The sequence below is a fragment of the Nothoprocta perdicaria genome, unplaced genomic scaffold (genome assembly GCF_003342845.1).
Source record: "Nothoprocta perdicaria isolate Ctin4 unplaced genomic scaffold, notPer1 scaffold_12, whole genome shotgun sequence".
Lineage (NCBI taxonomy): Eukaryota > Metazoa > Chordata > Aves > Tinamiformes > Tinamidae > Nothoprocta > Nothoprocta perdicaria.
The window spans coordinates 3,582,485-3,610,126 of record NW_020454316.1 but is presented as its reverse complement, the minus strand read 5'-3'; the positions used below and the strand labels follow the sequence as shown (position 1 = coordinate 3,610,126).

General features: G+C 40.5%; 1 protein-coding gene across 2 annotated transcripts in view; it reads left to right on the top strand.

Annotated features, from left to right (window-relative positions):
* SDK1 (sidekick cell adhesion molecule 1) overlaps positions 1-27,642 on the top strand; it is a 332,432-nt gene that overhangs the window by 184,932 nt on the left and 119,858 nt on the right. For both annotated transcript variants that reach the window (XM_026054081.1, XM_026054080.1), the window contains 8 exons: positions 4,448-4,559; positions 5,544-5,734; positions 13,004-13,087; positions 18,904-19,098; positions 20,337-20,453; positions 20,702-20,869; positions 23,009-23,111; positions 24,251-24,427. In XM_026054081.1, the coding sequence (XP_025909866.1) occupies positions 4,448-4,559; positions 5,544-5,734; positions 13,004-13,087; positions 18,904-19,098; positions 20,337-20,453; positions 20,702-20,869; positions 23,009-23,111; positions 24,251-24,427 (1,147 nt within the window). The remainder of the gene's footprint in view (positions 1-4,447; positions 4,560-5,543; positions 5,735-13,003; positions 13,088-18,903; positions 19,099-20,336; positions 20,454-20,701; positions 20,870-23,008; positions 23,112-24,250; positions 24,428-27,642) is intronic.

Here is a 27,642-nt window from a genome sequence, read left to right as displayed (position 1 = left end):
ATTCAGGAATCAGAGTAGAGTCCCGTACAAAACATAATAATGTTCAAGAACATCATTTATTTACCTTTTCTTGAGAATGAGCAGAGTCACTCTATACAAAAATGAAACAGGAACTTTTATTAATACTCATTCATTCTGCAATCTAACAGACAGCCTAATGAGTAGGGAACAAATAGACAAATCATGTTTTAGGATAGAATTTTATGCCTTAGAAATATGCTTTTTTCATTACTGGCACCATTATTTTCTCTTAGGCATCCAGGTGGTTGTGAGGATTTGCTAGGCTGTTGATCAAGATCCAGTTTCTGTTGTGTAACACGTACTGGAAAGGGCAATTATTTTGTTATAAAGTGATAATCCAAAACATCTGCAGGTTGTACGTGCAAAAAGTGAAACGTATTCATTGCGTGGTTTGTATTTGAAAGGTCCTTGTTTTTTCCCCCTTGAGCCATATTGAGACACAATGTGAATGTTATTTCTCTTTTTTTTTTCAAACTTTATATTACATAGTCTCAAATTGCACATTCTTGATGCCATAATGGTGAACAAAATATTGTTGCTATTTGTGTTGGACTGTTTCTCTTATTTCCCATTGTACTTTCTTTTTTCTAATTTGGGTATCCATAATTTTGTAACAATAACAATTGTGTGCATCTTGCATAATAATTGAATAGGAATTTCTGCATAGTGCACAAGTCTGAAAGTGTAGATTTATAGTGAAGAGTTTCTAATCTTTTTCTTCCAGGGGAGCTTATAAAAGGTCCGAAGTTCTGCTGAAATATTCAATTTCTCCATTAGCTTGTGGGTAGCGTAACGGTGATCTTTTTGCACAGTGTTGCATGACATAGAGAAGTAAATCCCTTTTTGCATACTTCCTGGGATTTCCTCCTTTGCTGAAGACAGGGCACTGAGAAGTAATTGCAGACTAAGGCTAAGGGAAGGGATGTCCAGCAGTCAGCATCACATTGCAGGCTCTTCTCAGAATAAGTAAATGAGAGTGATCTTGCCCAAATAATCATATTTGGGCAGTTCTTACTCCTGCTTAGGCTGGTCTTGTTTGCATTAGGTGTCATCAGTGGGTTGGGATCCATAAGCAATTTAAATTCTCAGCCCCCAAAGTAAGATTTGTCATTTTTGTCAAGTCTGGGCCCAAGTTACTGCTACGTTTCTCAAGATAAACACCTTCTCCCACCTTGTATTAAGGCTGGCTTGCACAGCCTCTCTCCAAGATGAGTTTGAGCATCCGTGAACTAATGCTCTTCATATTCTGCACCACAAACAGGGATGTAGATAAACATCACATGCTATAATCTAAAACCTGGGAAAGAAGCTAAGGTTTATACATTCATGGGAGAAAGCACCTTTCCTATCTCCAGTGATAGGACCTGAGTGAGATTTTGTCTCTGCTGAAAAAATTCAGTGCCTGAGTGGCTTGGACAACGCCTGTGATCTTTATAATGTATAAATTGTATTTAAAGCTTCATGCATCTTATATAGTAATATATGTAAAGAGATGAAAACACCAATTATGTCTTTTCAGCGATGATAGGGCAGTGAATGTAATTCTTGTATTTAAGTAGCAGGTTAAGAAATCTCCAGCTCATCAGTAGGAAAAAAAAAATCTAGGAAAAAATCAGGAGGAAAAAAGCGCTGGGAGCCACTTAGGTTCATTCCAGGTCAGTCAGGAGGGAAGAAATGAGGGAAGTTCAGGGTGATCCAAAATCAGAGCTGCACAACCCTGTGCATCCTCTGGTGAGAAAACCCCACAGAACCACGTAGGAGTTGCCAGCCCACATCCTCCTTGTCCCTATCTCATCCCATAATAGATCCTGGCTTTGTGCGGAATCACCAGGGGTTCTGCACACTCCCGAGGGACATTTATATTTAGAGGGACGGCAAGATTTCAATATTGTGACACATCCATAGGGGATGCGGTGAGTAATGCACAAAGGTGGCCTGACCCACTGCGCATGGAGGCCGTGACAAGCAAATAACATTTTGAAAGGATATGATGGACATACGAGCCCATATTACAACCATGATACGTTAAGATTTTTGCTCCAAACCAGGACAATATTTGCTCCTCCGATATTTTCAGCAGCCCCAAAGGAAAGCTGCAAATACCCTTCTGCAAAGGGAGCCGTGGGAATGTCCTTGCTGAGGTTCACTTGGCAGGATTGGGTCCGGAGTGAATTACGGCAAGTGATTTCTTTGTGCTGCAAATGGAAACTTAGGCTGCTTTTGAATAGGAAATAGGAATATGAATGCTGCCTGGGAACTGTTTAGATAATGCTTGGAAGCTGTGTTGTTTTATATATATATCCTTGTTATTTCTGCAGCTCGCATTTCTAGCTATAGGACACAGAATCCAAGCGCTGGGATGAGCTCTCGGTACCACATCTGTACTAACTCCCTCACTCAAGATCTTTATGAGAAGGCTTTTTAAAGCAGATTTAAGGCTTGCGTGAAAGGAAAATGAGCGTCGCCTTTTGTTTCGCTGCTTGCTACAATTAGTAATAAAGTCCCAGACCCATTCTTGGGTTTTCCTGGGTGGAGGGAGAGCAAAGTGCACTTCTCCTTCCCGTGCTTATCTGTTTAGTGCACAAAGAGCCCTTTTCATCTGGCAAACTCCTAGGGGTTGCAGCAAAGTCGGCCTCTGTTCTTTGGTTGTTTTTCCGGGTGGTTGAGCCATTCTCCAGGGCTCTGATAAGCAGAACAAGTGGTTTTCCTCTTCTACTGATGCAGATAAGAAGTGGCCATTGCCCAATTTGCCCTGTTTTGTCTTTTTTTGCCTTGTTTGCTGCTCTTTCCATGTTTCCTGTTGGGAGCCTTGGCCGTGGGCAGAAGGGTGGTGCAGAACCACAGCTCAGAGGTCCTTCCTTCTCATCAGTAGCAAACAACTCATCTGGTTGGCAGTGCGGTTTGTTTTTAATTAATTTTCTTCAATTAGTCTCTGGGAAATTCCTGTCCTGGATACTATTGTCAGAAGATTTGCTGCCTGGTCATACCTTTTCCAGGAATGTTGTTGAGCAGAGATTAAATCTACCAAAAAAAAAAAAAAAAAAAAAAAANAAAAAAAAAAAAAAGAAAAAAGAAAAGAAAAGAAAAAAAGGTTTTTGAGGTCAGGCAGAAATTGGATTTATATTTTTGCAAATAAGAACTCTGTTTTTGCGCTGGATCAACAGAGCATGTTTCCTCGAAGAGATATTCACAGCACTTCTTTGAACACATCCTCATGCTTGAAATTAGTCAGGTGTGTAGGTGATTTTCTTAAAATTTTAAAATCATTGGTGCATTGTTCACTGTCAGTCAAAAAGCTGTCAAAGTGAATTTTTTTTTCATTCTGTAATTCAGAAATTTGTTTTGCAAAACACGTTTGTTTCCTCAGCTAGCCTGGCAAAGTATCGGAGCCCCAGGAGCGAATCTTTGACCAGCCATTGGGTGAAATGGCAGATGGCTTTTGGTGTGCCAGTTGCCATATAAATCACAAGCTGCCTTTCTGTTTTCTCTTCTTTAAGGCAATATCTTAAAAGAGAGACATCAGGGTTCATACCCGGCCTTTTCCACTCTGCTTCCCCATGGTATGATGGAGTTCGCCTCCTTTTTGGAGAACATTTGATGAGCTGGCTCAGTTTGCATCTGTTTAGATTTATTTTCATGTTTTCTTCTGTATTTCATTTATTGGCTTCTCTATCTTTAGAAATTTTTATTGCTCTCATACTCAAGTTAAAAAATAGCCAATTTTTCTTTCCCAAATGAATTGCTTGAAGCAAAGTACCCATGAATGCATGGGTATTTTAATTCAGTTATTAAATGTATACAGCGATAATTTACAAGCAGCCTTTTAGCCATTTTTTAAGTGTCTGCTGACTGTTGCATAAGCTAAATTATTTACAGTATGATGCCTCACAAAAGAGAAGCAGATTTGGGTTATTTACTTTGCTGATAAGAGCAGGGGATTGAAGTTGCTGTGATATGCTGCTCTGTTAATTCCTTATTTGCTCCCTAGTGGGTAAAATCTTTTTAAAGAACTAACATGAGCATTGGCAGCCTCTTTTGAAATGGTTTGGAAGTGGTAAGATTAAACAAAACATGAAAAGGTCTTAAAAAATGTAAGTCAGCAAGCGTTTGATAAAAATAAAAGCGTTCCACAATAGGAAACCTTTAGGATGCTTAATTTATTTGCCTTCTGCTCGCGAATAGCCCCTGTTCTCCATCTGGGAGCAGTTCGTGTGAGTTACGTGTTTTGAGTGGCACCAAACTGGGGGTGTAGAAGCAGTGGGTTTGTGCAACGTCATGAAAACCACCCAAAAGGACCTTCCTGGGGGGTAATGAGATTAAACAGCCTCACTGACACTTTTTAGAGGGCCTTTTGCAGCTGCTTTTGAAGCCGTTTTGCGGAATGGTCATTTGCAGGGTCTTCACGAGGTTTCTTCTGCCTTGGCAGGTGCCGGCGCCGCGTCGGCCGCGGTGGCCGCCGCGATCGTGGTCCCTCCGCGGAACAGGAGCGTCGTGGCCGGCGGCAGCGGCGTCACCCTGGAGTGCGTGGCCAGCGCCAGGTACCGGCGCCGCTTGCAAGGACCTGCTCCTCATGCACTGTCCTTTGCTGGGAAGGACGTGGGAATATGCTTTCCTAATTATTTTAATGAGCGGAGCGGAATGCAGCGTGTAATTTGCTTCTCGTTTGAAGGAGCTCTTGAATGTTGGTCCAACATTGCTGAATTCAGCAGACGGATTTTTCTGGCTGGGTTAGAATACACATAGAGCTGCTTAGATCTGCTGCTCACTCTGTAAGGAAAAGTAGGATAGTATGGTTTAATCACCAGATTTTATCTTAGGAGCAATAATTACCTTAAGGGTTAATAATGTTACAACTGTATTGCCTATTGGCATGAAAGTAATATTGCCTAAGGTAACAGTCTGCACTTCCTAGCAAATAAATTAGGAAGGCTCTCCTCCTTCTTTCTACTCTATGGAGCAATTTATTAGAGATGCAGTTTACATTGATTATTGCTCAGCTGCCTATAACGCACTATAACTTACATTTTGTAGCATTCCTAGCACGTGCAGGGTTAAGTTTCCATCTAGTAGGAAGAGCATTGAATTCTAGGGGAAGTGAATAGCTGAGGTCTTCAGATAAGAAGACCGACAGATTTACTTTCCCCTCTGAGGGCAGAGATTTTCTTGATATGGTTAATATTGTTTGGGTAATTGAGTTATAATGAAAGCACTTCCTGCACAGTTGATTCCCTCAGCAGCATTTACTCATTATGTCCTTTTGCTTAGAGAAATCAAATTATTAATCCTTAAACTCTATTGCTATATTAATTAGCTGTGCTTGAATAATGGCATTTGTGTGGTCTGTGGTCTTGGTATGTAGAACTTTTATGTAGAATTACGTCTTAAATGTCTAATGATTGGGGCACAGGAAGAGTTAGAGGAGTTTTGTAATACAATTGCATATAACTGCAGCTAAGTTCACTTTCTAATGGATATTCTCTTGTTTTTGTGTTTTTTTTTGTTTTGTGTTTTAACCCTGGAAGACCTGTTGAGAGACTAAGCATTGCTTGGAAGAGAAATGGAATGAAAATAACCAGTGGAATTAGCCATTTTGGGAGACGTCTCACTATCACCCACCCAACCTCTGCGGATGCTGGGGTGTACGTCTGTGAAGCAACACTGAGAGACAGCACGGAGGAACCAGCCAGGGCGAAAGCCTTCCTTTCCATAATGGGTAATTCTCAAGGCAGTTTGTTTTTTAGTAAAACAGGCTCTGGATTCAGGTACAATAGAAAAAAAAATTTTAATATTTTATCGACCTTACGTTTGAACCTTTCATCGCTGAATGGAATAAAAGAGGTGAAAGGGGGTTATCTCCCAAATTAATTCAGCTGTTCTTCTCCATGAATATAAATTCATCAAATAGATTTTTTTTAAACACTGATATGATTCTGAATCCCCTGTGAAACTGTGCATTTAATCAAAAATTGGGGAAATACAGTCGTAAAATCCTTATTGGGCGGTTTGCATCTTGTCTTCTCGCTGCATTAAATCTTGATTAACTCCCAGATTGCTCGCATCTAGTTTTAATGTGTCAAGTGCCTGCATTTCCAGCTGAAGCCTTTTAGGAGCACTTTTGTGTGTTGTATTTTGCAAGAGCCGGTTGGGGAGCCAAGGACGTTCCTGAGCACACAGGCAGGCAGGTGTCATTACTGGAGCAGCAAGAGGGAGAAGGAAGTTAAGATGAACATCAGTGCTACGTGCTGGACCTTTGACCACCGGGGAGGCTTTGCACTTAATATTTTTCAAGAGGCATTTCAGCCCATTTTTGTGGAGGGACCCGCATGTTTCCACCCTCTCCACTATGCTGGAATTTAGCTGTATTAGAGAGGTTGTAATTTAAAAAATAGTAGTTCCTGTGCATGTCGTATCCTGATACAGTGACACAGATGGACACAATCTAAAGCCTGTGAGGGATTTTAGTAGAGAGAGAATGATAAGCCAGTGCTGATTGTGTCAGTCTAGGTCTTAAGTTATAGTCAGAGCGGTAACCATGTAGGTGCCCTGGATCGGTTATAGCTCTGATAATGATACAAGCTCTTAATGTTGATCAGAAGTCATTAACATGAATGTCTGGAGCAGTTTCCCAAGATAATTCAGCACATGGGTGTCTAAGTTCCTTTAGCCTCTGAAAATCCAGTTTTTAAGACTCTGCCATAAAGCAGTTCTTGTTAAGGGAGGAAACAGCTCCTCTTTGTGCAAAGCTCTGCTCCAGCTTCATTTGTAGCACTGTGTCTCTATTATGTTTATTAGTTTGCTTCCAGTCTTTTCCTTTGTACTCCATTTCTTAGAATTATTACAGCATTGCTTCCCTACCCTTTAAGGAGCAGAGACAGATTTCACTTATTTATGGTTTTGCTTTAAACTCTTCCTTATTCATAAGATTTTATTGTAACTAGCTTAATTTTGGTGCTTTGCTGTCAGGCCCAGCCCAGCGCAATACTTAAAGCAGCCTCTTGGTTAATGTAAAAATGTTCTTAAATATAGCTACAATAAAAATGAGAAACAGTCATTGGGGGATCATACTAAAATAGCAAAGTTGCCTTTCTTTAGTAGCTTATCTGCTCTTTCATTTGTAGATGTTTTATGTATTTCTTAGCCGGTTTTAGGGGGCTGTCAGGGAATGAAGTTATGAAAAGGCCTGTAGATATGAACACGCAGATGAAAGAGAGCAGAAACAAATTGGTTACCAATTACTTTTATTTCATTCTGATGGAACAAGACACTTCAGGTGCTGGTGTTTACTCAAGGTGTCAGCGAAGGCTGCTACGTTTCTTTATTTATGAGTTTCTTGAGCTGGAGAATGGAGCTCTCGTTCTAAACAGGAAGCTGAATCAAAGGATTCGTGGTTAATTCATAGTTTTATTCGCATGTAGGATTTTGAGATGGATCGGGCTGTTGTTTAATTAGCAAAAGGAGGGATTCTGGAAGAAAGTGCAGGCGAGATTCAAACCATGTTTCCTTATTCTTCTGATGGAATAATTCAAAGATTTTTTCTAATTTTGAAGGGGAAGGAAAGGAGGGGGTTATATACCCCTCATAACCTATTGGAGTTGTATTTACAGAGATTCAAGGATGCTTTTCCATTTGCACGTATGAGACATTTGCAGTGTGTGCATGTTGTTGGCAGTGTATCTTACCCGATAAGGAGCAGAGCTTCTTTGGGAGGATGGGATAGTATGGGCTTGGTAAGGAGTCCTGACTAACAGAAAAAGGAAATTGTGTTAATAGATCAGATTTGTTTGCAGAATGATTGTGACAAACCAAGACCCTCTGCAGTATAGGAGTAAGAGCTCTTGTGCATTGATAGGAAAAAATATTTTGCTATTAAGAGGGTAGAAGGGTAGTGCTAAAAAGATTAGTCATCAAAGATACCACAAATATTGAATTCATAATAGCCTTTTTTTAAGCAAGTATCTCAATTCTTTCTCAGCCAAGTCACACAACTTGAGACTGTGCTGAAAAGGTGACAAGTCTTCTATTAGAAGTCAATGGAGCTTAGTACAAAGGTGTGTGTGATCAGCTTAAATTCCTATTTGTGGCCTGCAGTAGTATTTCTGATATTACTTCTGAATATTCCTGAGAGTACATTGCTTGTTTTGTAAATTAAGATCACCCTAACACTTGACAAATCTGCATATCTAACAGAGTGGTACTGCATGGACAGGGAGAAAGATAAACTGAGGTGGTTCCAAACTCTGGTTTTATTACTTGCAGTTGTTATAAATTTTTAAAGGGTAGCGTGTTCCTTAGTTGGCAGAGTAACAGTTTAGGGAAGATTTTTTAGCAGATTAAATAAGAGCACATTTGTTTTACCACTAACTGGTGGTGAAAATTAAGTGGTTTAGGGGGGAGCCTTATCATGAACAAACCAACTTAAAAATGGAGCTAATCTCAAATTCTTCTACACCAGTTGGGCAAGTTACTGTAGCAACAATTTGCAATAGTCATTTTTTAAAGTGATTGTTCTACAGAAAATTATGAACTTTAGGCACACAAGAGAACAAATCCATTGTAGTACAGAAAAACTTTAGTGCTCTTTAAAGTCTGAAAGTAAACCTGAACAAAATGAGGGAAAAAAACACATAAATAGAATGGGCTTATATGTGTTACACAGACCTGAGTGTTGTGTTGAGGTCCTGTTGGCACATCCAAAAGAGTGAGATGGAATCATATGATCATTATCATATGATGGCAGAAAGCAGAAGCACAGTAGAGGATTTCCCTTCTTTTTGGTGCTGTTTTGTGCCTGGAAGCATTGATTAGCGTTAATAGATGTATTATTCTCATCTCAGTGTCTCCTAGCGAGCATTTTTCATCTCCGCTGGATGTATTTCTTTCTGAAAATGGGGCATTAGATGAGCTTTGTAGATCTGTGTCTCTGTCCTGATTTTCATGAAGTACAAAGGATACAGCTTCATGGCATCAGGGCATTCGGGAGCACATCGGAAGCAGGAATAGCATTAGCACGGAGGACCGACCTGGGCACAAGCTGAGGTCATCTGTAGGGCTGTTCCTCCTTCACCCTGCTTCTCCAGGAGCAAGGGTGGAGATGCAGAAGAGCCTTCTTTGCTCCTTGCCCTTGTTCATGAATTTCCATTAAGTGTTTGTATGGCAGATTAAAAAAAAAAAAAAAAAAAAAAAGTTTTCAGCTCTTTCTAACCCCTTCAATTCTTTGCACTGAACTGCACACAGGAGCCCTCACGGCTCCATCAGAGATGCTCAAAAACACAATATATCCTGTCTTGGAAGCGGAGGAGGGAATTTTTCTGTGATGATTGCATTTGTTACCTGAGATTCATAGGCCAACTCTTTAATAATATTTATTTTGTCCACAACATGCGCTGGTGGTTGCCCCTTCTTTCAGTTCTGCAGCCAGATCTGCATGTCCTGGGCTGGTGCAGGACCTTAGACCACAGGACACAGCAGGCTAGGCCAGTCCTACCTACCACGTAGCTTCCCAGGTGCAATAATTCACATCTGTTTTTGAAAGCAGCTGTTCCCAAGCAAGAAGGACTTTTCCCATGACTCAGAATGTGCAAAGCTCAAAAACAAGAGACAGAGAGAAGCCTTTCATCTGTTTCTGTTTTAACCTGATGCTCATGCAAAGAGAAACCCTGCTTGAAGGAGTGTGGTGTACCTGGGTGCACCGTGCACGCTCTCCCAGCACAGATCTTCTGCCTGGAGTTACAGACTTGGTACCTATACGGGGCTCTCAAGTTTTCCATTCCACCTTCTTTACGTGATTTTCACCAAATAACTTGGCTTGTGCTAATGTCAGAGGAAGGCTTCCATCTTGCAGGCTCGGTTTTCCTCTTAAATATGCAGGCCTGAATTTCTGAGTGATGCAGGAATTTCAGCTTTGGAGGAGCCCCTGGGGCTCTCTCTGTTCTCTCTTGACTTTTATGTAGGTATCTGGGATTAGGTCGCACATCTCCAATGCGGCTTGAAGGATGTGTAATGGATGCTGACTGCTATCTTTTGAATGTTAAACTCAGCGACCATGTAACTGTGTGGGGGAGAAGTTCGAACGGTATCAAATTTTGCAGGCTCCCAGGGGCTTTGCAGAGAGGCAGCTTTAGCAATGTTGTCTGCAGTGCAGCATCCCCCCGAAACCCTCAACATCCGTAAAAAGCAAGCATTTATATTCAAATACTCCTTTTTTTTTTTTTTTTTTTTTTTTTTTTTTCCCTTTTGCTTGTTCTTGACCTTTTCGTTGGGGTCATCAAACACCAAGACGATAGCTGAGCAAAACAATATCTGTTTCTTTCAGTCTAATACGAGGCGTGACCCCTCTCATTGCACAGCACACTCCATGCTGGCAGGGTGAACTTGGTGTAATAGGTCTCTTCCTCCTCCAAACGATGCGATTCTCTAATTTAAATCAAATGTTTGACCCGCCACCAGGAGACGACTGGCGTTCCTTGAAATAGCTGTTGTCCAGGGGCTCGTGTCTGGCATGTCGGATGCTTTGGGAGACGTTGTAATTTCCCCACGCATTTTAAATTCCAGCACATGATTACTGCCTACAACAATAAATGTTCAAATTCACACTGTGTGATCCTTATACCGAGCCTTATAAATATGCATTAGTCATAGATACAGCAAGCCAGCATGTCCCTTCCGAATGCTGTCTGACCCCTAGAAATGTTGCTGTTTTCTGTGGCCTCTTCCCAGTAGATAATTCACCAGGTGTTGTACAACACCCAAATTCAGGCCCCGGGAATTTCACACTTGCAACAGGTCTCTAGCTCTTTATGGACACCCCTCGTACGCAGAACATATGCCTGGCTGTTCTTACAAGTGGGTAGCACAGAGTCCTGTTGGCTCCAGTTACAGGTCCTAGACATTTCTGCTCAGTCTGGTCAGTGATGAGACAAAACTAGCAGAGAAGAAACATCCCTATCTAGAAGTGCAAGGATAGAAGACCTGGATGTAGGGGCACGTGCCTGGATGCTGCTTTGCTTCTTTGGTCACCTTTCCCCTCACTATCATAGAAACTGAACCAGAACAAAAAGCTCAACATTTCTTTTAAGAGAGGGCAAACAGATGAGCACATAGATAGGCAAAAACATTAGGCTAGAAACTTGAAAACCAGAAAGATAAAATTCTGGGAATTGGAACTCAAAGAAAGCATCGAGATAAGGCTTGGAGGAGGGCACGGAAGGGGAAAATGAGCAGTACCTGGACATGGACTTAGATGGATTGCAGATGGCTCAGCAATTTAGATGATCAAACATGTCAAACACTGTGTTCCATCAGTGAATTTCAATTAAATGTTCAGCTTTTCAATTTGTTGTTTAGATTAATGCATGAGATCATATGCAATAAATCACCTCTTATTATGTATGTTTATTAATGGCTTTATATTTAGGCAGTGAGGATCGATAATGTTAACACATGTATATTATTAGAATATAATAAATCACATAGCTTGTTTTATTGGTTTTCCTGGGTAAATGCATATTCCAGGCTAGTTTGCAGCCTCACCTCCTCCTGTGCACAGGGTTTTGAAGACTAATATTGATTGACTTTATTTGGAGTGAATACAGAATGGTAATATCCACCGTAACCCAAACGGGACCCCGGTTCTGTGCACTCAAGCAAGTATTTTATTGTAGTTAGCAGGAAGGCTTGCTGTGAGCAGCGGTCCTGGCACATCATATAATCACTCTGTGAAATGCTGATAGCAACACTCGCCGTACTGCAGGTCGTAGCGGGAGAAATAACAGGATATTTGCGGGATAAATTGATGTGATTTTGTTTTCACTTGTGGAAATAAGTTATGCCCCATCAAAAATACGAGCGGCACATCTGGTTTTCACGTGTGATTGGTGAAAAGCTTTGAGGAAATGATCAGCTTAGATGACTTTGGCTCTTGCCAAAGTTTTCTAAGTGCTTTGTTTTTTTTTCCCAACCTACTTGAATTCCTTAAGATGAAAGTGCAAGCAACGTGTTCTCACAAGCCACTTTTATTGCCTCGTCTGTATTTTTTTTAAAACTTGGCGATCAGTTTGCCTAGGCTGCGATAGAACTGTAGTTACAGTCAAATAAAAGGCTTCTAAAACCAGTTCTCGGATGCTAATTGCATAGAACAGACTACGACAGTTTTTAGTTACCGTGATAATTACTGCAACCTTAATGCCTGTGGGATTTTGACATGATGCTCTTCAATTTTATGCTGCATAGAAGAAAGAGTTACATGACAGCATGCTCTACAGTTTCTGGAATCTTGTCTTTGTTTAATTAAACGTCTAATATCTTTTCTTTAGTCCTAATGATAAAGTGTAGGGTTTTGTGGTTATTACTTCAATTAAACTTCAATTAAAGCATTAAATCTGTTTGCTTTCAAGAAATAAAACTGTTGAGGGGAGGGTTTTTTTAATTATGCTGCACTTATCCTCTGATATAGGCTCTCTGACATGTTATGGCACTTTATTTGACATGCTTCATGCCTTCATGAGGTGGTGTTTAGTTTAGATACTGAAGCGAACTATCCTATAAAATCCTGTGTTGTAAATAAAAGCCTTTATAAACCTCTCGGGAAGGCTCTTCTGAACCGAGAATTAAAACATTCCATGATTCAAACCTATAAAATGAAAACTAGCCCCCTACTCTGAGTATTAATTTGCAGTGCAAAGTCCTAAATCTAACCTGATGTTGACTTGACTCTCTTTGGAACTCATATTCATCATAGCAAATAATTGTTGGCTTTTTAATGCTGCTTTTATTACTTAAAAAAAAAAAAAAAACCCCTCAACGCAGCCCCCAAAGGGAAAGAAACTGCTGTGCTAGTAATACACTGTATTTAAATGCAATGCTTGTGGAAAGATTATATGAAATTCTTTAAATCAACACCTATTTTTCATTCCACTGTGCTTTTTTTTTTTTTTTTTTTTTTAAACATTTGTTTGCTTTTGTTTGTTTTTCCCCATTCTTGAAGAACCACCATATTTCACTGCGGAGCCTGAGCGTCGGATTTTGGCCGAAGCGGAGAAGGACGTGGACATCCTGTGCCAAGCGATGGGTGAGCGTGCAGGAGTACTCGAGCTCGCGTGAGGAGACGTATATGGTCCCTACTGAAGAAAGAATCTCACCAATTTCTGATGTTCTAATGTTCAATCACTGATCTTAGGTAGAAATTCCTGTCCTCTGCCTTTGGAAAAGTGAGCAGTGCTTAGTCTGCAGTGTGATGCAGGCATGTTCACCTTGCCTGGTGGGCAGGACATCTCCTACCTCTTCCCTTCTCTGAGCTTGACTGCCTGACTCCTGTTGCTTGATGAGGATCATTATCTGCAGGCAGTAAATGAGCTGAGGTAAAAATAAGGTAAAAATAAGTAGGATGGGTTTTGGAACCCATCATTTGCAATACAGACAGTCACTAAATTCAGTAATCTTCCTTGTTTCTAAAGATTATGGAGGTTTTGCATTGAGTAGAATGTCAGCAGCTGTAATAATTAAGTGTAGTTAGTGTTGCCGAAGGACAGTTTCGGGCCTTTTTTAATTGGTAGGGGTTTTAATAATATAAATGCCTTCAAATGGTTGTAGTTTCACCTCAAATAAAATGTTTTTTAAGTTTTAGTTCTGCAGAAGTAGAAGAACATCCTATTTTAGCACTCTAAAAATAGGAGGCAGCATAATCTTGTGATTAAAGCAGGTAAATAAAAGTTAATAAAGGTTTATATTAAGCTTGACTCTGTCAACGGATTTTTGTGTCACTTTAGCAAGCTACTTAGTACCTTGATTTTACTGATGCTCAGGTTAACAGGCAGTTCTTCAGATCAGAACCAATTTAAAAATGCTTTATTGCACGATTTCATTATTTCCATGAAAATTTAAGCGTGTTTTGTGCTTTCCATGTAGGAAAGGGTCAACACTGATTTTGTAGAGGGAGGCTTTACAAATCTGTTAGTGCAGTGAGCAAACATGTGTATAAGGGTGCTCTTGTTGATCTGGGGTTTCAGAAGCCTTAGAGGTTTCTTACCAAAGGCTCTTACAGTAACTAATCCATCAAGTTATGAGAGGCATGATGTCGCTATGAGCTAATGGCTTTTTAAAGAGAGCAAATATTCGGATTTTAAAGTTGGGGATCTGCTGTTGATGGAGCTGCTCAGGGACTGGTACCTGTGCTGTGCACCATACACATCAATGCTTGGGAAAAGAAGGTGGACAGTAGGATGATAACGTTTGCTGATTATTCAAGGCAATCAAAAATTAAAATTGACTGCAGAAGAGTCACAGGAGGTTCTAGTGATTCAAAGTGAGTGGGCAATAAACTTGCAGATGAAATTAGTGGCAGAGATGAAATTAGCTATTACTATTCAGAAAAGGTATGTCTTCTAGAAACAGCGTCTCAGTGCCAACCAGCAGTTCAAAATGTTAAGTACAGGGAAGAATGGAATAGGAAAAGATCAGCAAATGTCACTGCAACAGCGTGTGACACTATGGCACAGCCTTGTCTCGAGACTTTGCACAGTTCTAATTGCTTTGGTGGAAAAAGGGGTAGAGAAAAACTAGAAACAGTGCAGAAAAGCAGGAATGAGGTAACTAGAGGTCTGGCATGGCTCCTGGATAATGGGGCATTAAATAGACTGGAAGTTCTCATGCAAGCAATCAATGAAGATGGTAACTACATGAAAAAGTGATTAGGAAAATGCGATTCATATTTACTAGAAGAGTTGAAGAGGAATCCGATTGTTTTTTCAGCTAGCAGATGTACAAAATCAGAAGACAGTTTTCCAAAAAATATGCAAACTGTGGAGGTCGTTTGTACAGCAGTAGTTAAGACATATAGTTTAGAAAAACAAAATTACATCTATATGTGGAAGAAAAAGCTAGTAAGGACTATTAAACAGTTTTGTGTGTGCTGCCTTTGGCTTGGGAAGGAGCTCAAGCACAGATTACTGGAGCTGAAAAGATGGAAACAGCATTTTGTCCTTGTTTTGTTCTTGCATTTGGTGACTGAGCATCCAGGACAAGCCAATTTCAATGGAACGATGTATGACGAGATAGACATTTATTCTGGCTGTGTTCTGCTGTCTTTGTGTTTCAGCGTGTGTTGTGTCAAACATGCTGGCGTATTTCTATGGGAGAAGATCTGTCAAGTCGCAGAATTAGACCTCTGTATCATTAAGGAAATTAAATTTAAAAAGCTTTCTCAGTTTTATTTCAAAAATGTTTCCGTTGTAAACAAGGTGTGATCTGTCCTTTGCCTGTCTCACTATCACTGTGGGAAAACTATCTGCCCTTTCAAATATTTCTCATTTATTACCCAAAAAAAAAAAAAAATCCTTGAGAGATCAGGGAGATGAGGGTGATTTCTAACTCTTGCTTCTATTCTGACTTGTCCTTTAGCTTCCAAGGGGCTTAACAGGACACTAATAGTCATTCTCAGTAGATGAGGTTTCATTTGAGATATGGGGACCCTTATTAAAGCCAAATAATTTATTTTCTTTCAGTGCCCCTCTGATTTGTTGTTGACTACCTATATCCCAGGCTTGTAAGGGGCAGGTACTAGCCCTGCACATTCCCTAAATATAGGGCCCTTTTAATCCATTATTATATGAATCTGCACTCAAAAAAGACTAAGTGAAGGCTGCTAATTCCAAGCAAGGGGCTGGAATAATAGCACTAGGGGAAGGCAAAGCTGCCCTGCAACTTCACAGCAAATAGCAAAGCAGAATGCATTTCCCTGGCCTCGCAGAGCTCCGTGCACAAAGTCCATTTGCTCAGGCTTTGTGCACTTTGCGCGTGTGAGAGACAGATTAATTTCACAGTCTAAGCAGAGATTAACTGTAAATAAAATTGCAGCTTGCACGGACTAGCTTTTTACTTCCCTGTAATGGAGTTTCAGTGTATCAGGCTGCACTGTAGCCATGCTCTGCTGTATATCTTTCAGCAGTTGCTGATGCCGCCTGCATTTTCAATGGGTTTCCTTTAAATGCTTTTTCTTATTTGCTTATAGGAAGTTTAGGGCTGCAGGCAGCGGGGCTGGTGTCTGGGGAGTGCCGTTAATTGGACTTTAGTTCTACCTGTTTAGACAAGTACTAGGAAGGATGCTTTGGGGACTCCCCAGTAGCCCACTGGGAGCCAACGAAGACTATAAAAAAACAACAAAAATGACTCCGTGAATATTTAGAGTCTTTTATGCAGGTTCTTAAATAAGTTAAAATTGGCAAAGAGTCAAGCATCTGTTTCACAGATGGGGAAACTGAGCCTCAGACGGCATAAATTATTTGCCCAAGGTTACAGGCAAAGGGGTAGAGCCAGGAGCAGTGTCTCGCTTTCCTGGCTTCCAGTCTCCTCTGCAGCACCAGACTAATTTGTCAGCCTCTCTTTGAAAAATGAATAGCATTGTATACATGCTGAGAACTGAGCTTATTTTATTTATTATTGCTAGCCTTTTAGGCCACTCTGCAATCCCTCAAACGATAAGGTAGGAGCAAACACTGCTTGGAAAGACGTAGTCCAGCAGGTCTTTAAAGTCTTTTCTTCTTTTCATTTTTCCACCAGAAGGGTTTAGAGAGAAAGAGAAGGAAAATTCCTAGGGGAGAGAGGGAGTAGGAGAGGAGTAGAAGAGAAGAATCTAGATTTAACTATTTTTATAGCCAAAGTGATAGCAAAATGAAAACAGAAAATTTGTACAACTTTGAAGACAAATCTCTCTGGGAAGATCACTAAAGCCCAAATGAGCGCTACTGACAGGCTCCAGAATGCCTAGATAAGATCCTGTTATTCAGACTCATAGCGCTGAGTAGAAGGAGATATCTGTAACCGAAAACCTGAGAAAAAATAGAGATGATAATATTCAGTTTGTCAGCTGCGTTGGCGATAGGAAGGTGCATCTCAGAGCGATTATAGGATTAGGAGGTTTGCTAATACTGTTAGTAGAATGGGATTTTTGGAATGACACCAACGTTAAAGGTTTGAAGTAGTGAACGCGGGATTTCATTATTTCCAAGGTGCCCATCAAAGCCTAATGTGTGGGCAAATGGAGTTGCTATTATTTAAACTTGAAATCATTTCCAGGCTCCTCTGCATCAAGAGAACTATTCCATTTTGCATCATCTGTTTCTTCATTACTCAGTGATAATTTGTATTTGCCCGGGAGGATTTTCGAGAGATGAATAACACTCTCACCGAGAATTGTGAACATTGAAATCTACACTAATTCTGTATATGGGCTGTTGTATTAAATTTAAATTACGCGCAGTGCAAGCTACTGCACTACATCTATTCTCTGTCAGACAATGCACTTTACATAGTGGGTTTCTTCCTGAGATGATTACCTCCTAGATGAGGAGTACGTTTTATTTTATCAACAGAACAAAAGCATCAGAGGTGATTGTAGTAAATGATACGTGTTTATAAAAATAACAAGAGTCGGATGTTGTTTTTCAGTCATTCTTTATATTGTTTGTACACTCTTTCTAGGAGTTAATATAGCTTTTTTTTCTGTGTACAGAGAACAAGTAAATTGGAAGGAGATAGGAGTTGGACGTGTCACGTAACAGTATTTAATTGGGGGAATTTTAAAATAATAATGATGATAATATGGATCATCTTGTAATGCTTTCCCTTAAGGAAATTGCCTTGAGGCATTACTGACAATATAGCAAAGCTCATTGTCTGCCCATGATCAATTCATCACTTGTGTCATGTTCTTAATGCTTCTGGGGTAGAGTGCTGCTCTCTAGCTGGGCAAATCTTTACTCACCGATGAATTAAACTCCACAACTTCACAAGATTGCAAGTATCTGTTCTTCTCTATCACAAAGGAATAAGAAGCACCAAGAGTTTAAAATGATGTAAGATATATGTTAAGTATCTACATTATATAAATACTGTATTTTGGTCAGCTTGATACCCTTCTGATCCTGTGGTCGTCCAATTGCATAGCAAAGTATCCGCTGCTGCACAGAGCCCCCAGGATTTCAGCAGGGAGAGGTTGGGATTTTTGGGTTATAAAGACAAAATAGTGTCTGAAACAGAAGGAAATAGGAACATCTGTGTGGGACTCTTCTACAGCTCTAATAACCCTTCAAGAAATGGGAATCCTACACTAATTGTAAATGCTAAATGTAGAGCCACTTTATCCTAGATAACTGGGATTTGACTGCAGCAGATACGAAATAATTGTCAGTGTTTGTACAACATGTGCGTGAAGGAAAACAGGAATAAATGGGACAATAACTTGTGTTCAGAATAGGTAAAATCATTTTGTTTCTGTTAATGTCTGCATTTTTCAAAAACAAATTAAGCTTGAGAATGAATAGCAATAATAATTTTAAACTATCTCATTGTTTGCAACATGCTGCTTGCACATCAGTTAAAACTAAACCACCACATTAGAACTCTAATATGACCATATGATCTCTTCTTTTTTATTATTTTTTATGTATAACTTACCACTTTCTTTTACTTTGATATCTTAGCTGTCGTAGCAGAGAAGAATCTTATTTGGGATGGAACAGTCTTATAGACTTGCAGTATTACCACATTGCTGCTGCTTAAGTAACATGATTCTGGCTTTCAATATGAAATTGCTCTAAATCTTATTTTGTGGTAGCATGAAATATGATTGGGTGAACAAAGTAATTTGATAACATGTTTTCTCAACATTTTCCCTTTCACTGCTGGTTTTATTCCCACATGTTCTACAGCATATTATTGCCATTGATAATGTAAGTTGCAGCCTCCATTTATCAAAAGCAGCTTGTAGAACTCTAAGTAATGGATGTGGAAGCATGGGGCACCAGCGATACGACCATAATAGTGCTATGTATTACAACAGCACAAAATGCACTGTGCACAGACTAATAATGAATGTCTTCTGCTTTCTAGGTGTCCCTGTGCCCACCCTGGTCTGGTATAAGGACTCCGTTCCTCTTGGCAAGCTGCAAAACCCTCGCTACAAAGTCCTGCTGAGCGGTGGCCTGCGGATTCACGGGTTGCAGCCTGAAGACTCGGGGATTTACCAGTGTTTTGCAAGCAATAAAGCTGGGGAGATGCAGGCAGACACCTACCTGGATGTAACTAGTGAGTAAGGAGCTACAACAAGGGAGTCATGAGTTGTGGTGGCCCTTCTGCTTGTTGTGTAAAATAACAGGGACCCAAATCATTTAGATTTCTCCACTGCTCTGTGCTTATATCATTCAATTCACATTCACGGAACCTTGATTTTCATAAAGTGTAGGTGTTCTAGCTGTCACCTACTCAAAAATTCCCTGTGTGGCCCGAACAGAGTGTACTGAAGCCTGTAGAAAATATTTCTGTGGTCTTAGTGCCACATGGGGGATGAGCTCTCTTAATTCATTCTATTAAAGGAGAAATACAGTTAATTGCAAAATAATTTTCTTGACTCCTTATACTTTAGTAGTTTAGTTCAGCTCTAATGTAATTATCGTCTGAATATGTGTTACCGCTTCGTGATTCTGCATTGTGTTATTTTATCTACGTTTTGTCAACATTATGTAAGGGAAAGAAAGAAAATTCAAGATAAATACTTTTATTTAACCAGCAAGTCTGATTAAATGGTTTGGCCAATAAAGTACACTCTTCTATATCCAAACACTAATATTGTATTTTAAAAACAAATATAAACAGGTATGTCCGAAACACTTTAACTCTTTGAGAGCATACAGGATGCTGGCTGTGATGTTTCATCTTGAGGAAGCTGATATTTAACCCAAGGGCAGTTTACAAGTATTGACCAGAATACCTCTTGACCTTAGAAAACACAACAGTCCCAGTTCCATATATATGTAGGAAACTTCAGTAAAAAGTGTAGTAAAATGCAACTGGGGGAAAATAAGAGAGAATGAAACTTGGAGAATGTCTTGGATGAGAATCAGCATCTGAATTTTTTTGGCTGACATTTAAGTTTGGAAGTTAATGCCTTTCTCAAGTTGCTTTTTGTCTTAAAGAAGTGGGGGTTATGAAGATGAAAGAAAATAGTTTTGTTTATCTGGATTTCTCAACTTTCCCCCAAACGCTCATTTTGTGCTTTATCCGTCTTTATCTGTGAGCCATCTCACTTTTACATGTGCAAGCACTGATAGATTTTTATTTTCCATATAGGTAATAAACGGAGTTAGATAATTCCTAGGGGATGAATAATGAAAGGTTACAATGACTGTTGAAAGGTTTTCATATGTTATTGTCATGTCCTTCTCCGGGATCAGCTCTATAAAAGTAGATGTAAAATAGTCCTTGATAATACCTAAGAGATCTTGCTGATAGCAGATCTATTGACTTTTTGAAATTTTTGATTCTAGACATTAAGCCAGCATTTATAAGGCCTCCTGTGGATACTACTGTTACCGAGGGCATGACTGCAGTGCTAACCTGTGAAGTTTCAGGGGCTCCCAAACCTGCCATCTCATGGAAGAAAGGTAACCAGCTCTATGCCCATGTGGAGAAACTGAGATCTGTGCTTTTTTGCTTTTTTACTCTGGACATTCTGTAGATCTATTCAACACACATTTCTTGATTTCGGTGAGCAGAGGGATTGTTTTGCTCTTTGCAAATGTGCAAGCTACCAGAGCAGTCTGACTGTTTTGAATAGTATTTTGCAATTGCAGTGTTTCATCCTTGCAGTCTAAGTGGCTACAGTTGTTTATATTATTTTTTTTCCTTTCAGGGAATCAGATCTTAGCCAGTGGTTCAGTACAGATCCCTCGCTTCATCCTTCTGGAATCCGGAGGGCTCCAGATAACACCCGTTTTCCTTCAAGACGCTGGCAATTACACTTGCTATGCAGTGAACTCCGAAGGAGCTCTGAATGCCTTTGTGATGCTGACTGTGTGGAGTAAGGATAATGTTTTGCTTAAAGTCTAACTTTAATCAAGTATTAATCATTTTTGCCATATGCTCAGCAAATTTTCCTAAGTAATTACAGTTTTCTAATCAATAGAGATACTGGTATAATTTAATAGGAATAACACATCTATTTTAGGAAACCTGTCAGAATTATCTTTTTTGTTTGTAGTTACACATATGAACTTTTTTTTTTTTTTTTTATGAAAAGAACTGTATTTAAATGATTTAGGGTATCTAATCAGCTATAATTTCACTAAGTTTTTACCTTGGGGTGGCTCCACTGGCCTGCACGGATGCACTTAACATCAGCGCTCCTGCAGAACTGGCTGTTTGCAGGTGCTTCTGCCTCCAGGAGTCTGCAGGCAGCCTGGAGCAGCCCATGCTGGTGCTAAGGCTGTGATCCCACCTGCTGCAGATAAGATTTTCCTCAAACCTCTGAATTTTCCGGTGGCCCTGGATGTTTTTGGAAGCCAAAGCAAAGTACAGCAGACTTCAGCTATTCTCTCATGCTGCAGATTGCCATGAAATGCAATGAAATGATGCAGCCTATGAAATGATTTTACTCTTCACCATTTGTCCTTCATCACCACTTGTTTTCTCCCTGCTAGTGTAGAGGGTCTGATCTATTAGTTTCACTCTTGTTACTCTTAAGTGACACTGCCATATGGGAGAGGTAAAATACAAGGTCTGTGTGACTAATCCAAAGCCAAGGTGTTAAAGTCTAACAGCTTTTTGCTGCTAGCAGTAGGAAATAGCAGTCCTTGAACTGAGACTGAAAATAATTAAAATAATAGAGACAATAACGTTAATAAATACAAAAGTGTAGAGATCCCCTCTCTCCTCCTCTGCTTGACATATGGCCCTGAGACTGATTATGATGCCAGTTTATGATACATTTTTGACATTTGTTAATCCAGAACAGTCCAAGTTACGTCAGCAACATTTTGCCTTTCGAACTTGAGAATACCTGAAAAGAATATTGGCAGTAAAAGTGATGAACATGCATCATATGGCCATTGTATTTATGCCATACTGATAAAACAAAGATGCCCTGTGTATCAGGGTATTGCAAACTGCCCACTATCCAGGTGTGCAAAGAGATTCGCACTATTAATTCTCAAGGGAATAGTGGTAATGTCTTTTAAAATAGCTCCTTTCATTGTATGGCCTGAGGGGCTGTCAGGAAAGGAACGTAACCTGATAATTCATGTTTAGCAACATTATGAAGCAAGAAAGCACACACAGGTACATCTGGAATAATGCTAAAAATTAAGCACTGTCGGATACAGCCTGTGATGCTATCTCTACGTGTGTGCCTTTGAGTTCTTTGATTTCTTCTTGTGTGTGTATGAGATATCTCCGTAGCTCCTGGTTATCTCGGTAGGGATTTGGGACTGATTAACAGTAGTCACCTATCTTCTGTGCTTGTCCTGGTTGTCTGGCTGCTTCAACTGATGCTATCTGCTGCCACTCCAGCGCGCTGAGCGTAATAGAGATCTTTCACACTGGATCTGGTTGCTGTAGTTACAGGCAATTATTGTGTTCTGGGTCTCCAGGAGGTGCTTGAATAAAGATGTTTTGCAACATTCGAGTAAACAGCATGTCTTTCCTATATGGAAAATTCATGCTCCCAGCAACTCCTCCTCCTTTGTCCTCTTTCATAGCTGTGACGAGATTCCAGGGTGCCATTTAAATTTTCCTTTCTACTGAGCCTTTTCGGGAATATTCTTCACTTGCCCAGGTTTTGTCTGTTTGTTTTTGTCTCCTCCACTCAAAACAGTATGACTCCTTTCCTGACCAAATGTATGTTTTTGTGTGTTTGCCTACCATTATAAACATATGCACAGCTTTACGGCTCCGAGGAGCTGGCAGAGCCCCTTAGTGCAGCAAAAACGTGCGCCGTCCTCGTGCTCGGGCTGCTGCCAGCCTGGGACCCGCTGCGTCCCGTCTACACCGTGCCTTCCCAGCATGATGCCATGAGAGGGAGGGCGGCTTCCACAAAGCGAAGGCCTTGAGAGAGGTGACCCACTTGCTTGGAGTGGCCAACCTTGGGTCTGCTGCTTGCACGGGGAGTAGTGAGTAGGAAAACGCTGCGGTTTCACCTCAACGCAGCTCGTGTGCCTTTCAGATCGGACTGTCATTGTTCACCCTCCCGAGGACAGCACGGTGATCAAAGGAACCACCGCCGCTCTGCGCTGCGAGGCCACTCACGATCCCAGAATTTCAATCAGGTTGGAGGTGTCAGTTCTTGTTTGGGTGGTTTATCTGAGCTTAATTTCATAAGCTCTGCGAATAGCATTAGGCTGAAAAGTTTCAGGACCCCAGGTTTTAACACCAGACCCCTGATACTTGCATTATAAGGTTGTACACTGTATCATTAATCACATAAATCCCATCTTCCATTTCAGCCTTATGTATTATTTACAATGAGCTATGTTCCACTTCATGACTTCAATACAGCCTTCCATGATTTTACTGTCAAGGTTAATACACTATCAATAAAACCAACTTGTCAGAAGCTGATACTTAATGAGAGTAAAAACCAAAGAGAAGGAATAGGCTTTCAGAAGTGTTTACATTGGGGGGCATGAGAATGATGTAAGAAATGCCCCTGCTCTTGGAAACAGCTCAATAACTAGGGGCTATATTCTGCTCCAACAGTGTAAAGGCAAACGGAATTTGAAGTATTAACATTTCCACTAGAGCATTTAGGGGAAGCTCACCGTTTAAAAATAAATTTAACAGGGAAATTTATGTTGTCTGAAAGCAACACAAAGGAAAGAAGATAGAGGGAACAGCTTGGAAGGTGCTAGAATGGTGAACTGCAGAAAGAGCTTGAAAAAAAGAGGAATATGATGTAAAAATACTATGTCAAAATACTTAATTTTGGGACCATGGAATGAATAGGTCTCTGTGATGTGTGGTTGTGAATATGTTTTAGAAGGTGAGCCCTAATAAATCTTGCCACAGCAGTTTAAGGTGTTGCTGATTGTGGCAAAGTCAGGATTAAAACTTTAGCTGATAAGGGCCAACACCTCAGCCATTAACTTCACAGCCTGATGATTCAGTTTAAACTGCTGATGACAGCAGACTTACAAACGTGGTCATTTAGGTATAACTCACTTTTTCCATGTAAAATCCGTAATATTGTTTAGGAATTAGGCTGTATCCTGCATATAATTACATTTCTCATTCTTATCACTGATATAAATCCAAGCTTTGGTGGAAGGTTCTGTTCTTGAAAGTAACTCTAGGGGCCTGTTATTTTTAATGTATAATTTCAGAAGCTAGTATCGTATTGTGCAGGGTCAAATAAATGTATTTTAAAGGGACTGTTAGTATTTACTAACTGAAACATTGTGATTCCCAGGTATATTTGGAAGAAAGACAGTGCTGTCATAAATCCATCCAGCAGTTCCAGGATTACAGTGGAGAAAGGTGGAACCCTCCTCATCAGCCAGACGTGGTCGGGTGACATTGGAGACTATACTTGCGAGGTCATCTCTTTTGGAGGAAATGACTCCAGAATGGCCCGACTAGAAGTGATGTGAGTATTCCAGTGGAAAGATGCCATGTTTTCTTAGTGTTGAACACTTTTCTAGCTGATTCCAGGAGATCTAGGGAGGGTGGATGTTTGTGTTTACAGAGCAAACAAAGTCTGTTTGTATTGCTAATGAAATTGCCTCGAAATATCCTTGCTGCCATGCTGCTTCTATTTCCAAGTAGCTAAAGCCAGCGATGCCAGTTGCAGTCTGAACATCTTTATGGATGGGCATCTGTGCATGTCCAGCCAGTTGGATGACTGAGCTCAGAGCAGAGCAGTCCATAAGTCTTAATTACCTGAAGGTCAGTAACAAGCTGAGTCTGCAGGAGACCATTCTGGAAGCTGTCCTGTTTCACCTCTTTATCAGTGGTCTGGATGAGGTGTCAGAGATCACACTCATCAGGTTTGCAGATAGTACTAAAAGCAGAAACAGCTGATACGTTAACGGGCAGGGGCTCCATTTAGAGGCATCTAGGCAAGCTGGAGATGTGGGTCAACAGGAACCTTATGCAATTCAACAGACAAATGCAAGGTCACATCTGGAAGTAATTGACCTTTTGTAATGATATGTCGTGGGAGGTGACTGGCTGGAAAGCAGCTGTGATAGAGAGGGCTGGTGATTGTGGTAGGCAGTAGGCTGAACATGAAGCCCTAACCTTGAAGAAGGTTAACAGCAACCTGGGCTGTTAACTGGAAATGATGAAGTAGATTGAGGAACATAAGTCCTCAATACTCATTAGTCTATTCCTAAAACACCGGATCCAGTTTTAGGCCCCCAAATGCAAAAAAAAAGGTGTTTAGAAACTGCAGCTAGTGGAGTGGAGAGCCACCAGGATGAGTAGTGGACTAGAGGGCTTGCCTTGTGAGAAAAGGCTGAAGGAAATGGGCTTGTTCATTCTGCAGAAATTGAAACACGAGAGGTTCAGGCTGGATATAAGGAAACATATAAGGACACTCGAGCATTGGAACAGGTTGCCCACAGAGGTTGGAGTCTTCCTGAGGTCTCTTCCAACCTGAATCATCCCCTGATGCCATGTCATTGAATGCCCACATAAAGCCCAAGTGCTTTGCTTCGATATCAAGATTGTAGGAAAATATTTTCTTCCTTTTAGAATTGCTTTTTTCCTCTGTTGAACGCATACCAAAATAGCGGGTATCTGGACAGGCATTGCTTATTCTTGCATTTCCTTTATATGATTTTTTCCAAGGGGAAAAAAAAAGTTCTATATCTGCCTGCCTTTATTCTTAAGGATGTTAAAAAAAAAAAAAAAATCCAAGTGCAGTTCACTTCTGGAAAAGGGTTATAAAAATGGTATTGTGGAGTTCCATATTTTCTATTTCTGCCACTGCACTGGAGTGAAATACACTTGTTTATTTTTATCACTAAAAGCAACAGCTATGGTTTTGGTGCATGTATGGAGTAGAACAAATGAATGGGGAAGTAATATTTTATGTGGTCTGCTTTTCTTTTCTTTTTTTGAGCAGTGCCACATGCTTTAATTTAGCTAAAATTGCGTGTATCTCTGCTGGTCATGCCTGATCTCTCCGAGAAGATGGCAACTGTTGCTGGCAGTATAATGAGTTCACCTCCGAGGTTTGCTATGCAGAGCACTGTTTGATACAGCATTATTCTGACAGTGCCAAGGCTAGATCAGATGCCCGTTTTGAGAGAACGGTCATACATTCTCTCTCTAATTAAGCACTCCCCAGCTCTCCTCCCGGAGTGCATTTTACAGCTGGTTTGAATCCAAGAGCAGAAGATAATTCAGAATATATTGTTTTTGAGTGGAGGGCAGAAAATTACGGAATAGAAACTGCAAAGAATGTTCTAAGCTGGACTTTGAAGCTTCAAATATGTGCTAAGTGCTTTTGCAATCGCACAATTTCTTAATTCAAACCAGCAAAAGGTGCTCTGTGCAACCCAGAATAGCAGAACAGGTTTATTTACCTGCAGAGCCCTGTTGTTCAGAGAAGGATAATTTTATATCCATACTAGTTAACTGGGAGAGGTGCCTTTTTTAATGTTCCTGAGCCTGCCTTTCCTTGCATCCCAATTTGCTGCAGTTCTATCCGGCTCTTAATGCCCGTGCTCTGTCACTGGCTCTTAATCCTGCATCTCTGCTCCCTCTGATGTTCTGTGCCTCATGGCCTATAACCTTTTCTTTCCCCAGAGGAATTAAAGAAACTCTTTCAGAGGACTTCAGTAGCAGCTAAGCCACTCAATCACACCTTGAATTGTGACATTTCAAAGCAGTGCAGGCGCTGAACGAACGCCAAAGCGTTGCCTTCCCTTGCAGCTCCCATCGTTATCATTTGGCTCAGCAGCACCAAATCACTGCGAAATACAAGATACAACAAGAGAAGAGGGATAGAGAAGAAAATACGTGGTAAAAAAAATGTTTGAAGTAAAGCGTAAATTAAATTCTCGCTACTATATGAATGACAAGTCTATAATCTTCCCTGTTCTCCCAGGTAATTCTCTTGTGCAGAACATTAACAAACAGGGCATGTGCATGCCCGTCTAGGAGCACTTACACTTCAGTGCCTTGAGTAGCACTGATGTCAGAGCAGTGTTCAGAGGAGGCCTCTCAGCCAATTACAGACTCGAGCAACCCACCAACAGATAATATCGTAGCCTCCCTAGCTTCATCTGACAACTCTAATTGTCTCACCACCTCTTTTTTCCCCCAGGAACCAGCTCCTTTCCCTTCTCCATCTCCGGGCACGTTAAGAGAGCTTTCCAAAGCAGTGCTACTCATTTCCATCGAAAGGCATTCAATTCCAACCCACTGACCTTCGCTCTGACCTTCAGTTATTTAATCTCTGAGTGGTTTGCTTTTCCAATCTGTGAAGAGGGGGAAACAAAACTTTTTCTTCCATTGTCTTCCCTAGTTAGAAGACAGACTTGTGGAGAAGACACTGTTGTTGCTAGAGGGAAATACATTGCTAGCAGAATGGGACTCTCATGCAGCACACCTTGCTGGTGCCTACAGTGTGGATCCTCTTCCCTGGCATGCCAGTGAAAGGAGTAAAATATATGAAAATGAAAGCCAGAAAACTAATAAGAACTTGCTAAAGTGCAGCCAGAGGTTACCTTGCTCATCAATTCTTCACTGATGGTGCTTGGACACAGAAACTAATTGCTAGGCAAGATACTCCATTCATTCATTCTTCTTCCCTCTAAATGTGTTTATTCTTCATATACATCACTTCATTTG